Raw genomic sequence first — 26,581 nt, forward strand, 5'->3', positions numbered from 1 at the left:
TTTAGCCCATCTTGCTTGTTTGGTTGTTAGTAGCTTATTGATCCCAGAATCTCATCAAGCAGCTTCTTGAAGGATCCCAGGGTGTCAGCTTCAACAACATTACTGGGGAGTTGGTTCCAGACCCTCACAATTCTGTGTAAAAAAGTGCCTCCTATTTTCTGTTCTGAATGCCCCTTTATCTAATCTCCATTTGTGACCCCTGGTCCTTGTTTCTTTTTTCAGGTCAAAAAAGTCCCCTGGGTCGACATTGTCTATACCTTTTGGATTTTGAAGGTTTGAATTAGATCGCCACGTAGTCTTCTTTGTTCAAGACTGAATAGATTCAATTATTTTAGCCTGTCTGCATATGACATGCCTTTTAAACCCAGGATAATTCTGGTTGCTCTTCTTTGCACTCTTTCTAGAGCAGCATCTTTTTTGTAATGAGGTGACCCGAACTGAACACAATATTCTAGGTGAGGTCTTACTAACGCATTGTAAGGAAAGTAATGTTTTAACATTACTTTCCTTGATTTAAATTCAACACTTCTCACAATATATCCGAGCATCTTGTTGGCCTTTTTTATAGCTTCCCCACATGGTCTAGATGAAGACATTTCTAAGTTAACATAAACTCCTAGGTCTTTTTCATAGTTCCTGTCTTCAATTTCCCATATGATATTTATAATGCACATTTGTATTGCCTGCGTGCAATACTTTACACTTTTCTCTATTAAATGTCATTTGCCGTGTGTCTGCCCAGTTCTGAATGCTGTCTAGATCATTTTGAATGACCTTTGCTGCTGCAACAGTGTTTGCCACTCCTTTACTTTTCCATTAAACGTAAACTTCCATTGTAAATATTACATTTTTGGCCATCACTTATAGGCAAAATATCTTAAAAAACCTTGTTCTTTTAGGGTTAAGTTATTGAAAATATCTTTTCATTGGACAGTCGTTTTAACAAACGGTGTTTTTCTCTCTATCCACTGGATGGCACTGTTGCGATACCACAATAATCCAAAACATTTAAAAACATATGCATGTAACATTAAAAAACATGCCAAGTATCCATGCATGCAGGAACAGTAATATGTGATGATTACAAACACTTTAATGTGTTACATTTAATTTAAATACACACACACACAAAGAATCCAAATAAAAATATTAAAAAAGCTTTACTGATCATAATACTTTACAAATATTCTGAGAAAAATGTATACATTTTTTTTTTTGTACTGTGGATTTTAAACGGAATTCACCAAGCCAGCTACAGATTCAAGATACAGCATCCATATTCAATGTGTTTGCTTCCTGTCATGCAATTAATGTACCACTTAATGTATTGTCTAATCATAATGACATGACTTATATTCTCAACGAAACTCTCAAATCCTAATTCTAGAAACTGATTTACTTTGTTAACGTGACCCTTATGATTCACAATGATATGCAGTCCTAGAATCTGTTTTCACAATCTTTTGCAACATTAGAAATTCAAACTGGTCCTGCCCCCAGTCCTGGGTTTCATAACTCCCCTTGTTTAGGTAAGCAATCAAGCCCCTGAAACATCTCCACCAAACAAGTTGCACTTGAAGTCTCACCTGAGGATGTGGGTTTAGTGTAGCGCTTGGGGAGGATCCATTTATTTACCAGGGGCCTGACTGCTTGTACCCCTGGCACCTGATTAGTTGAATAATATGAATTGAGGGTAGTTCCTCAACCAGGACTGGTGTGTATCAACGCTTGTGCCGATTTGTACATGATTTAACTTTATATGTTCAGTAGTTGTAGTTCTATTACACTGACAGCGTCAGCTGTATACAGTACACAGGGCAACGCGTGTGGCAGCCAGACTGAACTACAGCAACAGAAGGTATAAACTTAATAGTAAAAGCTCACACAGTATGGGTGTATTAACCATACACTTAGGTCACTGTTTCATCTACCCAGATCCCCCATCTGTTGTGGCTAACCAGAAGCGTTGATCCCTATTCGTCATCACCCTGTCCTGCAAACTCCTTCTCAGGAGAGTTGGGACAGCTTTTCAGGCACATAATATTCCGTCACGTCCATCTGGCTACAAACATACATACACATCACCAATCAGACGGACAGAAAGGCAACCGCCAAGAGCTGGACTGCACTGTGGTAAACAGCGCTGCTTCTTTTGTGTTGTGACCTCGAAGGCATCTCCTCCCAGTGGCTGTTGCGTTAATAATACTGACATCAGCATCAGACACATGTACTTCTCTCTCGACTACAGACCTTGCTCTTTAGTTGAATGGTAAGACGTTTGTCTTTGAACCATATGATTTGCAGTTCGCATTCAATTCAATGGGCTGAGATGCCAATACATTACAGCGACATCTGCAAGGCTGCTCGGAGGATATTCATTACAAGATCATGCTTGCGGACAGACATGACAGACCCACAAAGTCACGTTCCTCTGAAATATTGGAATTTCATTATCAGGTCATCAGATGGTTAGTAAAAGCACTTGTATCAAGAGGAAATTTGGTTGCATTGGAAATATATATATATTTAAAAGCATAAGCCCTCAGGGCAAAGCAATTGGCTGGCCACATAGGCATACTGTGTCTCTCCTTGGAGAAGGAGGTTACAGAGAACACACTTTGAATATACTAGAAAGGTTAGCACTATACAAACATGTAACACCTTTTTTTCTTTAAAAAAAAAAAAAAAACCCCACACAAGCATTCAGTAAGACAAATTAAAACATTTAAAAAAATAAAAATAAAATAAAAATAAAAATAATTAAAAGCATAGGCTTACAACAAGAGTGAAAAATCCAGTACTCCAAATAAATACAAATCAAGCAGAGAGATCATGTGTCTTGACTGAAATGTTAAAATAGGTTTTTGTAGCAGACTAAAGGGGCGTTCACACTGGACGCGGAGGGGCACTGCCGCGCGGCAAAAGCAATGGTTTTCAATGAAGGCAGTTACGCGCAACGTCAGACGAACGCGGTACCGCAGAGCGGCACGCAAGAGAGAAAATATTTTAAACTTTTACTGCGCCGAGTCATGACGTAACCTACCAACATCCAATCAGGGAAAAGTAGGAGGTTCCTTTGTGAGGAAGAAATAAACAAAGAAAAGCTGTAAAGCTTTAATTTAAGATTTCCTGGCGTTGGATAATACAACAATTAATAGTTACCGCGATATTAATAAAAAAGCTGCAGCATGGAGGTCTGTGGGTGTACAAATGGGATTACCGAGTGAATATTAAATATACATAATTACATAAATGAGAATATATATTTTTTGTGCTAAACTCCACATTGAAAATAATTATGCACCTGCTACTATAACGTAAGCATTTTTTGTTTTTTTTATAAATTAAACTACAGACAAACTTTTAAAAGCAAAACATTTTATTTTAATGTACATTATTATATTTGAAGAGTTTTTAACAAAATTAATAAAAAAGGAGGGGGTTTGATTGTGGTGGTTACAATTAGGTTTTATAAAAAAATATTTATAATGTTTCGCTCCTCAGTTTTGTCTTTAGTTCTGTCAAAAGTGTTATTTTCCCACTGGCATTTATTGTTTGTTGCTCGGCAACCAAAAGCCACTGTACCTGCAGCCGTGACATAACAACAGACCACCCACTGACTTTACCCTGCCGTGTTTAATGTGAACAGTACTGCAGCACGACGCGCAAGCAGGCGGCATGCGCGCCGTGTCCGGTGTGAACGCCCCTTAATTCATCCGTTTTCTGTATGGAGGCCAAGTGTAATTAGTTTGAAGGCCACTAGGGTCTGGCGAAGCAGATAATATTAGTCCACATAACAGAAAACACCACAAAATACAGAACAATTGGCACTCTCATTTGATGAGCAGTAAATTCACAAAAAAAAGTATATATTTTTTTCTTTAGCCTGTTTTGGAAAGTTGGTTTCTGTCACCAAGATTAGCCAATATCATCAGTCTCCAGAAGTTCGTCAAGAAATTCCACCACTTCCGCCTATAAATTGGGAAAAGAAAAAACAAAACAAAAATAAATGTAATCACAAAACATTAAAAGGAGAGAAGAGGGGGTTACCATTATACTGCATCTCAATGAAACCCGCAGAACAGAAATAAACATCCACACCAAACACATGTGGGTAATCAAATCAATGCATACAGTAAGCATAGTATAGGTGCATTTAATGCTGCCTATGACTTCTTAACCATGGAAAACTATAAGATTCTGCCTCATGGTACATATGTCCCCGAGCAACAGCACACCTGATAAAGTGCCTACATCTTCTAGACTAGTTGTGTAATGAAGGGTAAACACAGGCACACTGAGCTTACCCAAGTGTTTACTCGCTGCTACTCTCCTATGAGGAGCAAGTCCTGTCTATATTAAGGGTTAAGCCAAGGCATATTGCAATTTATTATATTAAGCGGCTCAGGCTCATTTAATAAAATGGGCAGAATCTCTTCCAATTAACCTTTAACCTACAATTTTGCACAACCACCAGAACCAACATGCGTGTAATCTACTGGGCACCTGCACACCCTTATTATCTTCCATGCCATTGCCCGGCCTGGTACACCAAAAAGGTTAGTTTACCAAGTACACTACTGAGCTAGAGCACTGCCCAGGCTTACAAAACAAAACAAACACATTGGATTCATTCTAATAACAACTACTCAATGATTGGAAACATCAGATTGTATAAAAGGAAGGGGATAGTTAAATGAAACGTGATGCTTCTTGCTTTTAAATGCAACAAGCATATTAATAAGTTTGTGCAAACAAGGAGAAAAGGTTACAAAAAACATTTTCAATTCTGTATTTTAAAAGCCTTTCGAGTTTGGCCTGCAACAGGCACAAAACTAGCTAATTTCATCACTACAATAAACAGGGTGTTGGAAGGAAAGCTTTGAAACAGCAAGACAGAGTTACCTCCAGGGATTTAGAACTTTATATTGACTGTATTCGGTTATTTAGTTTTAGCAGAGACCTAGAACAAATTAATTGGCCTATTTCATGTTGGTGAAGCAACTCAGTTATTTATTTTGCTTTTTTTTTTTGGTTGCCAATTTTATTGTTATTATTTTCTCCCAATTTAGAATATCCAATCATTATTTTTAAGCTCGGCTCACCACTACCACCCCTGCGACGACTCGGGAGCAGTGAAGACGAACACACGCTGTCCTCCGAAGCGTGTGCCGTCAGCCGACCGCTTCTTTTCACAACGCAGCCACCTCCAGGCTATATTTAATTTGCTTTTAACTGAAAACAGTAACAAAAGTAAAATCAAAAGCAATGGTAATGTAAACAACTGCTATGATTGGTCAACATATTTAAGCAGTACTGAAAATAGCAAGCTGGTTCACACTAGACGCTATATAATGAAAGCAGAGTGCTCTACTTGCTGTTTCCTCACATTGCAATAAGCAGGTCAGACTCGCTAAAGTGAATGAGCACACCTTCCTTCAGCAAAATTGGTCATGGGGCGGACAGTAGACAACAAAAAAGTACAAAGCATGGCAACCCTTTCTATCATTATTATTTTTAAATCATAATAGAATGGAAATGTCATCTACAATCTATTATGGTGTTGTACCTCTGCTTTCACCAAGAGTGATCAATATTGGGATCTTTGGGAAACTGATCCCAGAGGAAGCACCTGAAATGGTAATACCGGCGATTATATTATAGAAGTCAGTGTGCCATATTAGTGCAACTGGAGCACTGTGCTTCTTGTAAACAGCATGGACTTATCTGTATACTATTTTTTTTTTTATGAATATAGCCTTCTAACATCAAATTACCACCAGTTACAAAGTATGTCGCCTTTCTAAATCAAAAATTCTAAATGTGTTTCTTGTACTAAACCGTATTGTAAGACAGCAATGTAAACTAAGTAAATTAGACAAACATTTTGGAGTAATGCCATTGTTAGTATTCCACATGCTCTACTTGAAAGACAACATAGTGGGTTTGCTATTAAGCTTTGCCATAACACACTTACAAGTGAATATAAGTATTTTGAGGAAAAAAAAAAAAAAAAAAAATCTTGTAGTCCAGACATTTGACACCAAATGTATTAAGTTTTAGTATTTCTAAACTTGGGTGTTTAATAGTTAGATAAAGTGACTACAAACAAAGTTGCAACAGATAAAATCAACAATTACACTACAGTTACTACCATTTTATCCCTTTCAAGCTAGACAAAGTAATTTTTGAGTGGGCTTTAAAAAAGTACCTATTTGTGTAGAGGCAAATTAATACATTATTGATTTATACATGTGGTGCTCTTAAGGTCAAAGAAAAATGTTGGTTACGTAATAACATGATACAGATCAGCTAGTCAATTCTTATAGACAGTAATAAAAAAAAATAAAAACAGGCTTTTATCATTGGTTCCCCAAATCCTAATACACAGATTGCACACAGCAGTGCTGACTAATTAGCCTTGCACTTTTATGACCCTACTTATCTATTCAAAGTGATAACCTGTAATTTGCTTGAAATGATAAAATAAGCAATATTACATTACATTGCACCTAGTTTGTTTCTCACAGTGGTTTAAAACTGGAGAGCTGGAGGCACGTGAAAGCACAGAGAAATTGATCTGAAAAATATGTCATTTGGATCTTGTGACACCCAGCAGTAGCTTTGTACTGGCATCTTTGTGTATTTGCTGAATGAGCCCCCTGTGCTGTAACTTAAATTTGTGAGCGTCTCACGTGCTTATTGAACTCTGAACCAAATCCCGTTATTCATTGACATACTCTATCATTATATAATATTTAATATTAAAACATGAACACAGTCCACACAAAATGTAAAGAAATGTTCATAGTGAGCTTTAACTGGCAAGCGATTAGGGTAAACACAACATGAGTACTGTTTTCACAATGTTACAGCAGGTATTCAGAAGAGCGGACAAGTGTGGTGAAGAGTAGGAAGGAGCCGTAATCAGAGCAAAATCAGCGAGGGGGTTCGACAGCACCCACCCCACTTTCTTGGATGTTTGGTTTACTAACAATCTCACACTCACAAACAGCGTGTTCCAGCAAATTACTACAAAAATATAGATTTAGCAATTTCATATAAATGCTTGTATGCCCTAACCATAATTTGTAACACAGTTAAAGAGCAACTATATGAAGATGAGATGGAAAACCGAGGTCCTATTGCAAGTGACTCTGCAGCAGCAATTGTTGATGCATAGATCCCCCCTAGTCTGCAAGTCACTTTGGGCAAAAGCGACTGCTAAATGACTAATTAATAATATAGATTTACCTTTACCATTTTTCTTTTGGTTCAGATGCACTTTGTATATGTCATTGCATACTGGCAATTTTTTATTTTATTTTTTTTAAACTGCCACATGGCTTCAATACAGCACTCGACATGTCTATATACAGTGTATCTAAAAACAACAAGTAAAATAGACCAGTTACAATAACTGTGATATTTCAAGCCAGTACCAAGTTTTTTTTTTTTAAGCTTCTGCCTTCTGCCACTGGAGAGTAGCATTGCACACACACACAGGCATGGAAACTTCATCCGAGTTTCAGCCAGTGTGTTGCGTGTCTGTCTGTGAAGTCAATATTTGGCGATGTCCCTCCCTCCTCAGGAGAGGGGCCCTGTGTGTGTGTGTGTGTGTGTGTGAGAGAGAGAGAGAGAGAGAGAGAGAGAGAGAGAGAGGAAAAACAAATGCCTGCTATGCAAGCTGAGCTGAAAACAATACCTTTTAAGGTCATTGCCGACCAAGTCCTATTCCTGTCAGTTTACAGACACCAGAAGTGGGCCAAGATTCTTAATATTTACACAAAATCTTATGCCAGTCCACAAAATAGAAAAAAAAATTCCACTCCCTCAGCTGACACACATGCAGGAGGTGCGTGTATGCAAGGATACTGAAAAGGTGCACATCAAGACTTTAAACAAACTTATATACTGCTGGTTTCACAGACTCGGATCAGCACTAATCTAGGGAGTCCAAGATTGGTGCTTATCAAGGTAAAACCAAACCAAAATTAGCAGTTTTTTTCTGGTGTATTTTTTTTTGTTTGTTTGTTTTGTTTTTTGGAGAAGAAACTTAAATCAAACAGTCTCCATCATCTCATCTGGGCCAGAATTTATCATTTGCGCGTGAACAAATGACTTGATTTGTTTGCATGCATAATTAAATCCTGATTTATCAATCTTGTGTAAGGCGCTCGTACGCACGTTTCTAACCAACAGGTGTTAATAAATCTCAGCATCACTGAAGTTGTTCGCATATGGAAATTTGCATTTAAAACAGCCCTATATAGCCATATATGCCAAATATAGCCATCTGTCATTGCTCCGGTTTCTAAGCGAGTGCCCACACTGCTGTTCTGAAGAATACATTCATCGTGGGTTCTGTCTGGCCAAAGGCTCGCAAATATTTATGGCTTTACAGTACTTACAAAGTACACCACTGGATATGAGGCTGTGAAGCAACATCCTAAGGTAGTGGTTCCCAACCTGTGGTCCGTGGACCGCTATGAGTCCGCGAGGCCGTCGCAGGGATTTCCGTGGGAAAACAAAACAAAAATTGCCTCCTCGCACCGGCAAGTCCCCAATTTCACAAAGCAAATCATCTTTGGCAGAACGTAGTGCCTGCCGCTGTATTACACTTCGCACACATTGTATAAGTGTGGCTAAATGTACGGCGAGTTGCAGCGTGACGCGTGTAGCCTGGTGACTAAATCACGTCACATGCTGCAACTCGCTGCACTTTAGAAGCAACCCCACGTGGTTCCCCTGCTAATAGGAAGTGCCAACAATGGATCGCTGCATAAAAACAGCGTCTTTGAAAAGGAAAGCGAGTGAAATGAAGCAAGTGGCAGTGGAGTACAGAGGCGGATTGTCAACCGAGGCAAGTGAGGCATGGCCTCACCAAGAATTCCCAAAGGCTAAAAAAATTTCTGCATATTCTTTTTATTTAATTGAGAAATAAACACATTTAAGCATATTAAATAAATATAAGTCCACAGAAGCGCTAGTGACAGTATTTAAAAGTCGCTGGTGAACTCGCTTTCACCAGCAGCGAAAGCGCAACGCCAGAAAGCTGCCGCACTGCTCGGTGATGCACAAACCTTGAGCGCCTCACAAAAGCTGCTGGTTACCATGGCAACTCGCCATGCTGGAAAGTCCCTTTCTGAAGGCGTTGCTATGGTAACCACAGCTTGGTGAGACACCTGGATTTGGAGCAGTTAGAATTTGTGTGATTTAATTTTTTTCAATAGTGGCTTTAGTTGAATCTGATATTACATGCGACCTGAGGAAAATTTAAAGCTTAAGATAACAAGAAGAGAGCCATTCAATTGTTAAGGACGCAGAATAACACTAGCACTGGAGATTTTGAAGAAATACGGTAAACAAACACGGCAAGGAGTTCATAAAATGGAAGTCAGCGCCATGAACAAACTACTGTTGGCCATGTTTCCTTCTTTCAATTAAATAAGACAAGGTTACATCTATTTTAATGGATGTAAAACTGTCACTTTCTTGCCACGACATGACAAGCTGCCTTGTTCGTTTTGAATTTATTTCGTGTCTTTTTTTGCGAATGTTCCATGTTGATGTCACGTAAGGATTGTAGAACTAAATAATATGTGGTTTTAAGGTTCTGATTTGTCAATTGATTATAAAAACTTGTATCCGCAATTCTCCAAAGTTGTGTGTTGTTTATAATGTTAATGTTTATTTTTTTAATTGATGGGGGTATGTTTTACTAGCCACTGCAGTCTACTATTTGAATGCCTAAAATGTTCTCAGCGGAGGCATATATGAAATCAGCTGAACAAAGTAAATTTACTTTTAGTACGTCAGCCATTGGGTGGGGGTGGTTTTGTGATGTGAAGTGAAACCCTGCAACATGCAGAAGTACAGCGATACATACTTGGAAGTAGGATTTACTTGGACCGGTAGCGAAGAGGAGCCACGATCGCTGCGTGTTTTATGTTACAAGGTGTTATCGAATGAAAGTTTGAAGGTACGAATCTTCAGTGCCACTTAGAATTCAAAAAACTCAAAAAACGAGTGAATTAGAAACCCATTCGTGAACGTTGGCAGTGAAATGCACATGAACATCAAAGGAGTAAGACAGCCTAACAGATATGGAGGGATATGGAGGGAGATTTGAGTACAACTCAAAAAAAATTACGAGTACAAATCAGAAAATTACGAGTACAAATCAAAAAGCTAAGGGTACAAATCACACAGTTATGACTACGACGCAAAAAGTTACGAGTACAACTCACAAAATTATGAGTTGGATTGAGCGTGAAATCACTGTCAAAAATATGTCATAGAGGTCACAGGACAGGCTGTTGATTGGGGGAACAATCGATGAGTATTTAAGAGCGCATGCGTCCAGCACCTTGCATTGCTGACAGAAGGGAAGGAGTGGCTGCATGTTGGTGAAATGTGTAGGAGGAATTTTCAAAGCGGGACTATGGCACAAAGGCACCCAACACTCTCAGTCTCAGCAAAGATCTTCTATATACTAGAAAGTGACACAGGAATGAAACTTCAGTCCTGTTCCATCCTGTCCTGTCAAAAATGTTCCTGTCCCATCCCATGAAAGAATCATCATTTCCAATCCTGTCCTGTCCAAATTTTTCCCGTCCTATCCTGTAACTTTAGGGGTAATATTCATAAAAACTGAAAATGTGCACATCCTTAATATACTGTACATATGTATATAGAGAGAGATATGTTAAATGCATGCCAGTAGCAATCCACAGCGTTCGGTTATTCTGCTAATATCAATAATTCATGTATCAATATTGTTAACTAAAGGACTGACATAACTATACAATTATGGGTAATAAGAAATATTTTAAGTATCAATCTGTGTTAAACGTAAGGGTTTTTATTAACCATTCCGTGTTGCCAAGACGCTGATTCTCTGCGGACATCTGCTGTCCCTCTGGTCCGTCCGCGTTGGTGTTGTCAGAGTCTCTCTCCGAGTTTGACCCTTCTGATTCGGATGCTCGAATAGATACGGAAGACAATCCCTGTTTTCTCTCTCTACATCAGATCCATCACTACATAATTCACATTCATAAGGGGTGCCTGAAACTGATAAAATTAGGCTACTCTCACTTTCACTGTCACTGTCAGCCATACTGGCAGATGCAAGGAGCCTGAGGGTATCTCCCTCTGTGAGGTCACACTAGTTTCCTGGCCCCAAACCAGGAAATGGAGATCACCCTCTGTGTATTTCCAGGTATTATGCGATTAATTGTAGTGCGATTAAACATAATTTGGTAAAATTAATGGGATTATATGTTCAAGTGAGACCTGTTAATATTATTTTGTATGTTTGGTAACAGTAAAGAGTTGTATGTTTGGTAACAGTCATAGGCAGGGCTGGATTAAGTTTAATGGGGGCCTGGGGCTGTTATCGTTTCGGGGGCTCTTTGCATATTAATTTGCTTCCCTTTACTGTTTTACTAGAACCACACTCGATTAACATTAATGTCAAATTATTCAGTCTTAGCTGATCCATATTTTACCTGATTCGATGTTTGTATTAGCGCCAGTTTTGAAAATGAGCATTGGCCTCCGCGTTAGTTACTGGCAGTTTCAAATACAAAATGGGAAATGCAAACTGCAGACTTTTTTTTTCGTAATAGCAGGTTATCTGGAAATGTATTGTCTTTATCTCTTACGAATATGTACGTGTATAATAGGTTTGTACTAAATATATATGCAGTCAAAAAAGGTTTAGCAAATAACACAAGGATAGTACACAGTGCTTTCTTATGTAATGTTGGTTTTTTATTATTTGTGTCAGCAGAGCTGCACATACTGGAACAATGTCTTTTTTTATTATTTATTTATTTATTTATTTATTTATTTATTGTTTTTTGGGGACCAAATGAGGCTGTGTTTTAAGACAACCTAAAAACTTCATGGAAACCCGGTTTAAGAAAGCTGTATGATATCAGTAAGTCGCACAAGACCAAATTGGAACTCAGGCACAAACATAGCCTCCAGTATTTTAATATGAATTAGTTTATTTGCATTTGGAATGAGAATTGCTCAGTCTAAAAGAAAACTACATGGAAACACACAACCCGAAACTACTACCAAAATAGTGAGAAAAAGGTGAGACCTATTTTTATTTTTGCATGGAGATTGCCCCACTGTAGCCCTTATGAATTAAATTCTTCAACTTTTTTGATAGCGGGTTAATTAGGTCTATTTATTAGGCTAATTAAGTATATTTTGAATTGATTATTATCATTATTAATATTTATTTCCATCACTACAATTATTAGGCTTAGGACTACTATTAATTAGGCTTATATTTATAATCCATTGTTTATGCCTTAATTATTTAAAATAGTGTCTTATTAAAAAAATATATATTGTGTGTATGTAAATTAATAACAACTGTTTCATTTTAAAAAGTTGCAAAGTCGTAAAAAAAATCGGGCTTAGCAAAAAACAAATGAATATTGTTTAGGAGCTGCCCCTCTAAATACCCACAGATAAATGTTCAGCCCAATGTGATTTTAACCCCTTAAATGTTACTTATTATAATACATACATTGGTACGTGTTCCAGCTGTTTTGACCCTGAACTCAGTGTTGGGCTATAAATATCCACAGAGAAATTAGCAGCCCAACGTGATTTAACCCCTTAAATACAAAGCCAATTCAGTTTGGAGCAGATCAAAGTCTGAATAAGAAACGGCGAATAAGAAACAGGTGAATAAGAAGCCAACTTCAGCCTCGTAAATTTTGTAGAGTTGTACTCATAACTCTGAGTCATAGTCGTAACTTTGGGATTTGTACCCGTAGCTTTTCTTGAGTTGTACTCGTATTTTTGATTTGTACTCGTAACTTTTTTATTTGTACCTGCAATTACAAGTACAAATTATTTTTACGCAAACAAATATTTTTGACAGTGATCTCCCTCCATAAACAGCTTTCATGCGACAGCTCTTTAAAGTTAGTCCTCACACAACGAAATCTGACTGGCATCTGGTTACACGTTCGCCACCACATACTCTTGTGAAAGTGGGTTTTCTGCGCTTGTTGCGTTGAATTCAAAGTACCGGAGTAGGCGGGATGTGGAACCAGATTTAAGGCTTAAACTCCAACCAGACATTCAGGCTGTGACATCGCTGAAACAGCACCAGCCATCTCATTAGGAAAGTTAATCAATTTCCCGTATGGAATCATTATCAATTGCCGCACTATAGTGGAAAGCAAAATTAATAGAATGTCTTTTGTATAGCGGGTGGTCCGCAAAATTTTTGGAGGTTCAGAAGGGGTCCACATACCCAAAAATGTTGGGAACTACTGTTTTAAGGCAAGCAGATCACTTGCAATACCTGCGCCAAGCAGTGCTGTACATTGCTTTGTTACAATCCCTCCCACACAAAGCAAGTGGAGACCACAGAAAAAGTACAGGGTCTGCTATGAAAAACAAATCTGAAAGTATAGCAATCCCTGGGTTCTGCTGCCTCGATTGGCACAGAGTGAACCGCTAACCCTACAAAAAAAATGTAACAATATTTCACAATCTCAGGGTTTTTTTGTTCATAAAAATTACATATGTATGTTTTACCGTTTACAAAAAAATTGATGTTTTTTTTTTTTAATTCCTTTTATATTGTGTGGGTAATTTTGTACATAAAAAAAAACTTGAATATTTCTCTTATGTTTTGTTAATAATTTTCCACTATAGCCCTCCTTGCCAGTCCATATTTACCAATATAATTATATATATATATATGAATAAGAAATTATATATATATATATATATATATATAGATATATATATATATATATATATATATATATATATAGTTTGTGCATACAAAAATAAAATGTAAAAAAGATCAAACTTGTGTGTTTTGCTTTATTGAATTTTTTTATACCAATTTCAGGGGTAAAAATACCAATTACAATAATTTCAAAATCTGGTACCTGGAGATTACAACATCTGTCAAAATCACATACTTTGTTGGACTGTGTGTATGCACGGTTTAGAAGGGAATTCTTGTGCACGCACCAATGATAAATATAGGCCCTGGTTTCCAACTGAGCTTAAACTATCTGAAGGGGATCAACAAAATGATACACTTTCGAAGTGCATGGCCTTGCTGGGAATTCTTGGAAACTAGCTGCACACTTCCTTTCACACCGGGCCCTTTGTACTGCAGGATCCTGCTCTGTTAGCTAAACTTTTATGGGGTGCCACCTTGTGGTTAGCCATGATATAACATGAACAACATTATTATTAATTATTATTAATTAGTCATTCAGGCTTTTATCCAACGCGATTTACAGAGACTAGGGGGTGAACTATGCATCACAACCGCTGCTGCAGAGTCACTTACAGCAGGACCTTGGTTTTACGTTTCATCTGACAGAGCACAAGGAGGTTAAGTGACTTGCTCTGGGTCACACACGGTGAGTCAGTGGCTGAGCTGGGACTGAACTGGGAACCTCCTGGTAACAAGCCCCTTTCTTAAACCACTAGAACATCAAATGTATCGTTGAACAATCCTAACACACACACAATTCATTTTCAGATATTCAATATTAAAAATAGAGCAGGTAGGATATTCTTAAGTCTACCTTCTCTAATCCAGTAAAAGTACTACTTATTTACATGGTGTACCTAAGGCCCCCAAGCATAGGGAGGTGTATACAGCGTCATGAGACTAATCTCATGTTAACAGCTTGATAACATTTATTTCTAAGATATTTTACAGGTGCAAAAAGTCTCCTCAGGTAATCTGAAGCTTTGAAATTTGTGATCACCTATTTCTGTGTAATATGGGCAAGAACTCTACTGTAATAACAACTTAGAGTTACCTTAGCATACTTCTAGCTTAGATCAGTGGTTTTCAGGCTTTTTTTTTTAAATCTGTACCCCTTCTGTCTGGAGGCTTCAGCTCAAGCCAAGTACTGTACTGAATGGTACCACTGCTACAATAAAAGGCAAAATAATCTGATTAACCAATACAAATTTCCCTAATTTATTTAATATATAAATTATGTCACAACAGTTTGGGACTGACAAACTGTTGATCTAGGACAGAATACCAAAAGCTAATTATTAAAACTTTTAATTATAAGTCTTTAGAATGGATGCACAGAATCAAAATGAGAGATTTGTGAATCTCTTTTGAAACACACGTAGGTATTTATAAGATATTCCACAATCAAACTTTTTTTTTTTATTAAAGCAGCAGCAATTCAATTTTCTCCAGTTATTTTTCAATACATGTTCCTAAATATTTAAATATGTACTTAAAGTAAATGCTAAATTGCAGAATATTTAAATTTATATGTCCACCTTTTATAAACATTCTATTTTCACCATGAGTGATTAATCAAACAAAATAAATATAAGTGAAATGTCCCGTTCTTGTACTGCACATAGTGATCGTTAGCAGAAATATTTCCTATCTTTGATGCAGTTGGTGTCTTTCGTCGAAGACATTGTAAAGAAATCATGCCACTGTATGCAGTGTGTTAAATAATTTACCAGGGGTAAGCAAACTAAACCAGCTGCCAGGTTCCTAATGCAGTGTAGCAGTGCATCAATAAGGCAAACATTTTCTGTATTTACTTAAGTGATAAAAATATGTATATTTACACTATTCTTTCAGAAATGGGCCATGGGTACATGTCTATGCTATACTAACCTATATTAACCTTTGAACTGCGAAACAAAAATGAAATATTTATTCACAAGTCATTTAGAGACAATGTATAATACCGTTAAATATCAATTAAAGATCATTATTTTCTTTTATTATTATTATTATTATTATTATTATTATTTATTTCTTAGCAGACGCCCTTATCCAGGGCGACTTACAATCGCAAGCAAATACAAATACATTCAAGTGTTACAATATAAGTCATACAATAAGAACAAGAAATACAATAATTCTCAAGTGTGACAAACCACAATTCAATAATACAGCAGATTTTACTTTCATTTTTATGAAAAATATACAACAAAATACAGATTCCAATCTATCAGGGTGTTCTCTTTGTTGGGCACTAAATATGAATGCATCCTTAAGGGAGTAGCATTAATACTAGTTATGAAGTAATCTAATTTCAATGCAGACCACCTGTATAACAGACAGACAGCTCCGGAGGAACATGCATTTCAACAGAATCATCATAATAAACTCTGTACTGTGTACATCAAGGTGAGTGGTGAATGTTTTCAGCCACACTTACAGGAGCACCAAAGATAGTGGTGTTCACCTAGTTTTTAGTTTTTACTGTCTTTGGAAATACATTTACATTTATACAATTAACAATTTAAAGCATTAGTCATGTATCCTTAAATTAGATTTTGTGTAAAATAGTGACAATTCTCTACTTTTCCCCATCTGATTGACTGTATAAGACACAAATGGCAAAACAAAACAAAACAAATTTGTAAAGACAGTCAAACTCGACTGGTGGATAACTCGACACCTTTGCTTAATTCGACAAACAGTCTTGGTCCCGGATTTTCTCCATTTGAAATATATGCATCCTGCCTCTTCATTTTTTAATTCGACACCATGCTTTACTCGTAACTCGACACTTATTACTGGTACTGAAAGGATAAAAACTATTAAAAAGACTAGTGGATGACGCGACACTGTCTTTTCATGTGACTGATCTACTTGACACTCTTGTTTCACGTGACTGACCTCTGACAGGAAACGGATTGTTCATTCATTCATTCGTAACTATCAAGTACAGCTAGTTACAGTATCGGTTCACAATGAGTGAGAAGCGCAAAATGAGTTTTAAAGCTCAAGTTATTTGGGATAGCAAGCATGTCAGCAGAACTCTCAAAGCAGGTGTTTTTGCATGCAAAACAATCGACAATGCTTGATTTCTGTGTGAAACTGAAAGTTGTTTTGTTAATGCCATGGCTCATGTGCACCCGTGGTTAACTCAACACCTTGGATAAGTCAACACTAAATGGTAGTGGGATGTCGAGTTAATCGAGGTTGACTGTATATAAATAATCATAATCTACATTAATATGACCCAAACAAGCAGAAGTCAATTCTGTATGTTCTTGTGGCTGTATCTGCTATACTAGAGCACTGCCCCCCCTATAATACTACTATCTAGTTGTTGTAATACACATCACATTTGTTCTATGTGGTATTTTTAACCAATGTATTTCCTTTATCCTCTAGGAGGTAAAGTGCTGCTCTGTAGGTTTTTCAGTGTGCAGAAAAAAGTTCTAATTTTAAACTAGCTAACAATGCCAGAAAGATACCTACAACGATGTGCTTTTCTTTAAGTGTTATGAAGATTCCCTACCAGTAAAACTTACCTCATCATCAGGCAGCAAATGTTGTGAAGCAAACTCAAGAATATTCAGCTGTATTGTGGTCTCGTTAAAATATCGTACTGCCTCCTGAAAAGAAAACAGAAAAAATGAAAATGTCACACACACGAGTTGAAGAGTTATAGAAAATAAATACAAACGGGATGTCTCCCTCATAATGGGGTAAACATAGTCCAGATTATTCTATTTTTTTAATATTGCGTTTCATCAGGCTGTGAAACTGCAGATCAGTGCGTCTTTGAAGGGTTCCTGTAGCACAAGGATACATGGATTATATTAAAACAAAACACATCTTGATGTGCACAGGAACCTTTAAAATAAGGGGCATGCCAACACTGTTATTGCGAGGGGCATGACAGCTTTGGTTACATTTGGGCCTGCACGTGACAGTATGCATTGAGTGTCATGTATTTAGCTGAACCTCAAAAAGGTGTCCTGTTTAGTCCCTGGACAGGCTCTATTCTGGTATTGTTTAGAAGTGCATGTTCTCTGTGAATTGCGCCACCAGGTTCACCCATGTCTCCCCAGTTAGTTCCCATAAAAGCGTATTGTATTGCCACAGACCTCTCATGTCTTTTACGACCTGTAAGGGGAGTGGGCAAAAAATTACCATGGTCCTTCCTATATTTTGGTTTGAAGGGACACTGAAATAGCTGTTAGTCCGAATGCTTATATTGTATTGAACTGACATGCACCCACATTCTAATGGAAGAAAAAAAAAAAAAAATAGGTTGCTGTGAACAGTTCAGTGCATGTCAACCTTAGCATGTTAGGAAAATGTGCGAGACGTATAGGATAGATTATGGTTTATTATAAACCCATTGTATCCTACACACCCACCACTAAAGAATCTCATACACCAAACCTCTACACTTACAGCTCTTGGCAGGAAGTCTTCATCTGTGAGATCCCATTTCTCCTTGTGGTACTGATAATAGACCATATTTTGTTTCATCACTTCATCACTGGGGTCGAGCAGCAAGTAGCTCGCAACGCAGGGCGCTGCATGTTTCAGGTCATTTACTGGAAAGAAGCACAGTTTTATTTTTTTTGTTGAAATTGTAAAGGCGAAGTAATATGCTGAAAGTGAGGCCCTGGCTCCAGCTGCAGAATGACAGACTGCTTAATTATGAATAAGAGGAGTTGGTCCATGTAATATAACAAACTTTTACAGTATTCAATTGACCTTCCTATTGACCCCTTGCAGCCTTCAAATTCCACTGCAAATAACTATTAGCAGTATGGAAGACTTGAATACAAGTTACTATAATCATCTCTATCAAAATCCACACACAGGCTTTGTTAAAAAACAAACACTCAAAGTTCCTGAACCCTATATGCTGAGCTCTGACCTTCAGGCTGACCCTCACACTCTTAATTCAGTTTATTTATACTCTTTTAGAAATTGATATGGAGAGATCAAAGATATTGTTGGAGCAGTATGGTTTTCCTAGTCTGAGATTATTTTTTTTTGCAAGCTGCATCCAGGAACTCGAGAGCAGATGTCAGTGAGCTACTGATCTCTGGAGGACAAATGCCAGCCCTACATGCATCCACTCTGTGCTCACTAGACGCCTAGCCAGCAGGGTTTGCTGCCTCCCTAACCTACAGGAGTGCCAGAGCCAATGAGACACTCCGTTCAGAAACCCCCAGCAACGACGTCCACTTGGCACAGCCAGGACACAAATCTGCACTGTATGACTCACCCTGCACACCACACAGCTGTGCTTTTACTCAGGGACCCTCTATCCCCATGAAGGTAATATAGAGACACCTCATACACTCAACTTGGCTCTAAAAATACAATGTCCTATTGTTACAGCGCCACTACTTTCAAACTACCATCAATTTATAACGATTCCTCTTGGGGTCAATCTCCATAGCTTAATGACAGTCCTCCTTTCTATGCAGAAATTCCAACAATGGAGCATAATAATAAGTCATATAATTAGCATTATAAAAATCAACCAATGGGAAATCAACCAATCGCTGTTAAGAATTGGTCAGTTTGAGCAGCCAGACTAGCTCAGCTTTTGTGGTCCTCTCACCTTAACTGCACAAGATGACATCACTTAGAACAATAAAAAGCACACCTATACACAAAGTATTAACTTATAAAATATGTATCTTGACAGATGCCCATTAATAATATGATCATATACTCACATTTGTAATAGGCAAACTGCAGGTAATGGTACATGGTTGCCACAAACTTTTCTACAACAAAGCCGCCAACTACTGGAGTTAGGTCACTTTCACACTTCACTTTACAATCCAGAACCTCAATGAAATGGTCTGCAAAAAGAAAGAGCAAATTCAATTACATTTCAAAAGAGAAACTAAATATGGTGAATAATAACAATAATAATAATTGGTATTCAAGTCACAATCTAGCAAGGGTTTAATAACCACGTACTGGTATGTATATAGCAAAGTCCCCAATATTTTTATCTGTGGAAATACACTGAAATAGCAACGTGACAAAACAAAAATCTATAAAAAAAATGTGTTTACATCACTTTTGATATCGGAATTACTTTTCAAAAAACAACATATTCTGAAAAATACGGGAATTCTTATGTTCATGTAAATGCACGGATTGATGAACTTGGCACAGCCAGGAACGTGAACCTACACTCCCTTGACAGTATGGCTTAACCTAGAGGTTATACCGTTACCAATGGGACCCCCTACTGCGCAATTTTTTTATATCAAAATATTTATAAATATTGGAATCAAATGGGTATAACCTCTATCTATATACATGGTATACCTCTAATTATATATATATATATATATATATATATATATATATATATATATATATATATATATATATTACACACACACACTGCTGTCCGACATCTTGCATTGTTCTACTCTGATGCATTATGAGCATCACACTAGTGGAGGCTTTGAATAAATTGCTGATGTTCATAATGCTTCAGAGTAGAAAAATGCAACATGTCTAAGACTTTTGCACAGCAGTATATTATATTATATATATACACAGTACTGTGCAAAAGTTTTAGGCGGGTGTGAAAAAATGCTGTAAAGTAAGAATGCTTTCAAAAATAGACATGTTAATAGATTATATTTATCAATTAACTAAATGCACAGTGAGTGAAGAGAAGAAAAATCTAAATCAAATCCATATTTGGTGTGACCACCCTTTGCCTTCAAAACAGCATCAATTCTTCTAGGTACACTTGCACAAAGTCAGGGATTTTGTAGGCATATAGTCAGGTGTATGATTAAACAATTATACCAAACAGGTGCTAATGATCATCAATTCAATATGTAGGTTGAAACACAATCATTAACTGAAATAGAAACAGCTGTGTAGGAGGAATAAAACTGGGTGAGGAACAGCCAAACTCAGCTAACAAGGTGAGGTTGCTGAAGACAGTTTACTGTCAAAAGTCATACACCATGGCAAGACTGAGCACAGCAACAAGACACAAGGTAGTTATACTGCATCAGCAAGGTCTCTCCCAGGCAGAAATTTCAAGGCAGACAGGCGTTTCCAGATGTGCTGTCCAAGCTCTTTTGAAGAAGCACAAAGAAACGGGCAACGTTGAGGACCGTAGACGCAGTGGTGGGCCAAGGAAACTTACTGCAGCAGATGAAAGACACATCATGCTTACTTCTCTTCGCAATCGGAAGATGTCCAGCAGTGCCATCAGCTCAGAATTGGCAGAAAACAGTGGGACCCTGGTACACCCATCTACTGTCCGGAGAAGCCTGGTCAGAAGTGGCCTTCATGGAAAACTTGCGGCCAAAAAGCCATACCTCTGACGTGGAAGCAAGGCCAAGCGACTCAACTATGCACGAAAACACAGGAACTGGGGTGCAGAAAAATGGCAGCAGGTGCTCTGGACTGATGAGTCAAAATTTGAAATATTTGGCTGTAGCAGAAGGCAGTTTGTTCGACCAAAGCTGCAGGCAACAGTGAAGCATGGTGGAGGTTCCTTGCAAGTTTGGGGCTGCATTTCTGCAAATTGAGTTGGGGATTTGGTCAGAATTAATGGTCTCCTCAATGCTGAGAAGTACAGGCAGATACTTATCCATCATGCAATACCATCAGGGAAGCATCTGATTGGCCCCAAATTTATTCTGCAGCATGACAACGACCCCAAACATACAGCGAAAGTCATTAAGAACTATCTTCAGCGTAAAGAAGAACAAGGAGTCCTGGAAGTGATGGTATGGCCCCCACAGAGCCCTGATCATCATCGAGTCTGTCTGGGATTACATGAAGAGAGAGAAGCAACTGAGGCTGCCTAAATCCACAGAAGAACTGTGGTTAGTTCTCCAAAAACTGCGTGCAAGTGTACCTAGAAGAATTGATGCTGTTTTGAAGGCAAAGGGTGGTCACACCAAATATTGATTTGATGTAGATTTTTATTCTGTTCACTCACTTTGCATTTAGTTAATTGATTAATATAAACTATTAACAAAACTATTTTTGAAAGCATTCTTACTTTACAGCATTTTTTCACACCTGCCTAAAACTTTTGCACAGTACTATATATACACACACACACATATATATATATATATATATATATATATATATATATATATATATATATATATATATATATATATACACCCATTTATTCATGATAATTTTAGTTTTTATCCCCTATTTCAAACTGGTAAATTCCTATTGTGGAGATTTCACCTAATTGTAATAGTTTTTTATGTATATGTGGCAAAACCAAAAACATACTGGTATCTTGGTGAAGAATGTGGTGTTTCGACAAGGCAATTCATGGCAAACCTGCTATGGAGGGGTAGAAGTCTTTGAACTCGTTGATTTCCCTGGACCCCTCGCAGGCAGCGAGACACTCGTCAAAGGCTTTGAAGAAGCTGGGCAGGGCAAGCTCCATGTCCGAGACAGAGGTGCGGTAATTGTCCCCGTTATACGCCCGCACTGCTCGTATAAACAGCGCCTAGAAAGGGTGAAGACAGCAATCAACACAGCAGCTAAAAAGCAGAGGGTACAGAATACACAGATTACATCAATGCTATTTTATTATTGTTCTCAGGGGTTTAATGAATGTTCAGATGCAGGTTGATCATAATTGTGGTCACTGGTGTTTAATGAAATGTATAGGAAATCATTAGTAAACTCAACATGCAACCTTTCATTCCAAGCATTTGGAAATTGGAAAATGTTCATTTCCAGAACTGGCTTAAAGTCTTTCTCACTGGCAATGAAGGTCTTTACACCAAGTTGCCAATTTGCTTTGACTTTGTTTGAAAGAAATACAACTGGTAACGTTATAAAACCAGTAAACCATTTGGGCACAGTTTTAGGTCCTTAAATTATTTTTTACCTGTTTTATTTTCCTTTCATATAAAACTACCTTTTGTTCAACAGGGGTTGCAATAATATCTGATGCTGTTTGTCAAAAACAATACAGCCATGTGTTGATCTAACAGGAAGCGTGTGGAGGCTGCATTTACCAGCTTGCTAATGCTCCACATTAATCCTTTCCAAATGAAATCACTATCGGAGACAGAAAGCACCAGAGAGTGAAGCGCAAAGAACAACAGCCAGGTGGATAATCACAACACAATACTGTCATTCGCCAGCCCTGTATGCCAGACACTGCTCACGTGCCTCATAGGCCTTGGTCTCCAGATCTCTGAGGTGCTCCTCAGCCCCAGGCAAACTCTTGTAATAAGCCATGTTCCTCTTCATCATCTCATCCTCAGGGTGCTTTAGGAGGAAGGTGTGAGCTGCAGAAACAGCTTTGGCAATGTTGTCAGACTAAAAGAAAAGTTACAAAACAAACTGTAGATCTCCTTTTGCTAGCATTCCCAACAATAATGCAAAACTGTTGGTATATACTGTAAAGCAAAACATATTTCTGCTATAGCCTATGATCCTTTCTTGCTACATTAAAGATGCAAATAACCAAATAAAGATTGTGGACCTGGGGACGAAATAAATCTAAATGATGTTGCTTCCACAACAGGGTTATAGTGCCTATAAACAACAAATTATAACTATAAAAAAAGGAATAATAATATATTCTGACGTAAATAGCCTACCTATTCAATAAAGAGCCTGAACGGTATCCCAAACTTTCTGCGTGGTATACGGTTTGCCCACTAGAGACAGAAAATTGTACGTGGCAAAAAAAAAAAAAAAAAAAAAAAAAAAAACGTGTAACGGTAATCAAAGCACACAACGCTAAAACTACATGATTAGGACGTATATGCTTTAATCGCACATAAGAGATTAAAAAAGCAATACTAAAATCCAAATTTGCGGAATTGCGAACACAAAGAGATATGTAGTTATATTGGTATTCTTAAAAAATAAAAATACTTAAATATATTACCGGTTAGGAATATATAACACATTTAATATGCTTTACTTTTTTGTATTTACCTTAAAGTACGCAAACTGGAGGAATTTGTAAGGCTCTCGTCTCTCGAATTCGTCTACTGTATCTCTGCTTGGCATAGACTGTCTGAAAGCAGGCAGACCCTGTTTACATCTCTTCAAACACTGGGCCCGTTTCATGATGTTCCCGAATACCTGCAGTTCGGCAAAATCCGCAAACTTCGCCTCACTGTCCATCCGAACGGTACTACAGTTGAGATTGCAGAACGCCTCGCTGTCTTTCAGCAACCGGTACAGCCTGAGACTCATTTCTATGTAATCCACGCTCTCTTTCCAGTTCTCACCGGTGTACTGGTCCAAAGCATATTTGTAAGCGGAGTCCAGGGGCATAAGTTCTTGCCTAGGGAAACTTCTAAAGCTATAGGTCTCATACTGCGCGTTTGCGTTGAACGCAAAAGTAAAGAAAATAAGTGTACAAGTTTGTAATGGATGCATTGCCGTTGCAGAGACTGTACCTTGTTCCCAAGTCTGCACAGGGTTTAGGAATGTCAGTCCTGGCCTGGGTTAGTTTTTGGTGCAGGAGGGTTGGTGGGGATTCGTGAGTGGTATCCCTAGTGTAAAAGAAGGGTTAGCTTTGCATTGAAGAGCCTTCTGCGATTGGATTCGCAGGGGTGGAAGAAGTCCTGGGAGTTTGGTTGCACAGAAAACGGCAACTACTAATAAGCAGTAAAGTCTGTGATATGGAGTTGCGGCACGTTCACTTGCGTGAAAAAAAACGTGTTATATAAAGATGCAATAGAAATTGTACCATCCATCGTATTTTTAATGTGTAAGGTTGCTGGAGTAATTCTGAAATTTCTCTGGACATTCATTACATGTAAATTTAGGCGACTTTCGCTCATTAACTATTGCAATAATATTTTCAAATTGAAATTTAAGGAAAAAAGCTCACTTTTATGTTTGTTTTATCGTTCCTCCTGTAACAATTAAAGTCAAACTACCTTAAATTATTTGGCAACATTTCATGTTTAAAGTGAAATATGTTGTAAGACATTAAAAAAAAAAAAAAATCTCACATGTTTACCTGTTGCATACAAACAACCTTGTGAACAAGACAAGCCAATGAGAAAGCTGTATGACGTGTCTGGACAATCAGTGATAGAAAGAGGAATGTTTTTGTCACAGAGAACATTTCTGCAATTAGTACTCCATCCTTTTATAAGGGAGGTGAAGCAGCCAAGAACGTTTTAACATGTTAACATTTTAAAACTCCACTGTTAGTGGTCTACTGGGTTTAAAAAAAACTAAAACACTTAGTACTAATTTTGACCCATGCAGTTAGTGTAAAGAGCTAAAAATATTACCTTCAATTTTAGTGGTAGTGGTTATCCCATGGAATTCCTTATCTCTGGAAACTTCGTCTGAGGTGTGTCTGTCTAGTATCTGCAAGTTGTGTCCTGTGCTGTCCTGTTTTACCAACCACCGCCTGGCCCTTCTACCAGATAGCTGAGTTCATACAATGCACTGTGCTCCTTGTTTTCTCTCAACATAGCATTTTTTTGGTTTACAAAATCTGCTTAGATGTTGAAGAGACACTGGGGTTCAGACAGTTGATATAAATAGTGGGCACTCTAAACACAGCAATAATTTAAATCAATCAAATACTAACCTGAACTTGTTCATACTCAAAGATAGAAACATACACATTTAGATTGTTTAAATAGGCCCCACTGTTTGAATTAGAATGGAAAAGCAGCTAAAGGATATCACTTTTAGAAGTTATAATACTGTGAGAAACCTCTGTTCCGTAGTTCAGGACAAACCCCCACAACACAGAAATCTGAACAGAAAGATTCATTTCATTGATGAGTACATGACAGGACAGATTGAACATTAATTGCCTCAATATCACTTGGTTTGAGAGCCCACCAGCTGGCCCTGGACGAGGCAGTAGACCCCCAAATAGATTACAATCCAGATGAAGATGGGGTATATACACAAGGGTTCAAAGAGGGGTAAATTGATTGCTTATTTATTTTTTATTTATTTATTGTAAATGATTCTTAGTAGGTGACAAAATGTGTGCAGGCTGCAGTTCTTAGTATGCTACTTGTATAGTTTACCACTTGGCACAGTAACTGTGCAAGCTTTTCTTGTGCTGCACTATGAGCTTACCAAGGTTTTACATGCTTTACACCATTTTTATAGTATGCTTTAGAACACTTTGATATGCTTTGATCATGGTCAGTTATTTCATTTGTGTCTTGGTCTGCCTTTGTAGCCTTTCCTCTTACTAGGTTAAGTTCTGTTCTGTCTGGTGGCACATCAGCAGTGTGGGGGATGTTTGGTGGCCTCACAAAGCCCAAATACCCATTCTGATTGCCTGAATAGTTAATGCAATAATAGGATTTTTATTTTTGTTTCTGGTTAGGGACAGGTTTACAGATCTGTAGCCTGCAGTGCTGAAATCTCTGCATTTGCTATTTGGCATATATGTTAAGACGATTCTTACTACATACAAGTCCTGACATAACCCTGCCCTTACCTGCTCATCAGATCTACCCAAATATCTTTGACTGAAACCTAGGGGGACGTACTTCTACCAGTTACAGAAGCAACATTGTATTGATATGTCACATAATCAAACAAAGTACTGTATAATTTAAGCAGCTTGTTGAGGAAACCTTTTGAAACTTTCAGCCATATCTAGGAAAATGTTTTTGCAATTTGCCTCCTGTTACATCACCATTAAGCTCAGTTGCTTGTAGTTCATAGCTGATGTGGTTTGTAAAAAACAAAAAGTGGCTGTAGATAGTAAGTGCTATACTAGTGCAAATGTGGTTTGGTTTGATTGGTAATAAAGACTAACTATTAAAACAT

The 26,581-nt window shown here is 37.7% G+C and overlaps 1 protein-coding gene across 2 annotated transcripts; it reads right to left on the reverse strand.

Moving 5' to 3' along the window:
- On the reverse strand, positions 1-25,082 carry LOC117400363 (cartilage-associated protein-like). 2 transcript variants are annotated; one of them, XM_034000202.3, is made up of 8 exons: positions 25,066-25,082; positions 23,747-24,312; positions 22,970-23,119; positions 22,124-22,295; positions 19,504-19,632; positions 18,215-18,360; positions 17,323-17,406; positions 1-3,972 (listed from the first exon to the last, which is right to left on the reverse strand). In XM_034000202.3, exons 2-8 carry the CDS (start codon positions 24,194-24,196, stop codon positions 3,919-3,921), a joined length of 1,185 nt encoding a protein of 394 aa, XP_033856093.2. In that variant the 5' UTR covers positions 24,197-24,312; positions 25,066-25,082; the 3' UTR covers positions 1-3,918. The 2 variants fall into 2 exon arrangements, with proteins under 2 accessions (XP_033856093.2, XP_058878857.1); XM_059022874.1 differs by lacking the exon at positions 25,066-25,082 and having other exon boundaries at positions 23,897-24,444.
- Positions 25,083-26,581: the final 1,499 nt, after the last annotated feature.

This window comes from Acipenser ruthenus, chromosome 4 (genome assembly GCF_902713425.1).
Source record: "Acipenser ruthenus chromosome 4, fAciRut3.2 maternal haplotype, whole genome shotgun sequence".
NCBI lineage: Eukaryota > Metazoa > Chordata > Actinopteri > Acipenseriformes > Acipenseridae > Acipenser > Acipenser ruthenus.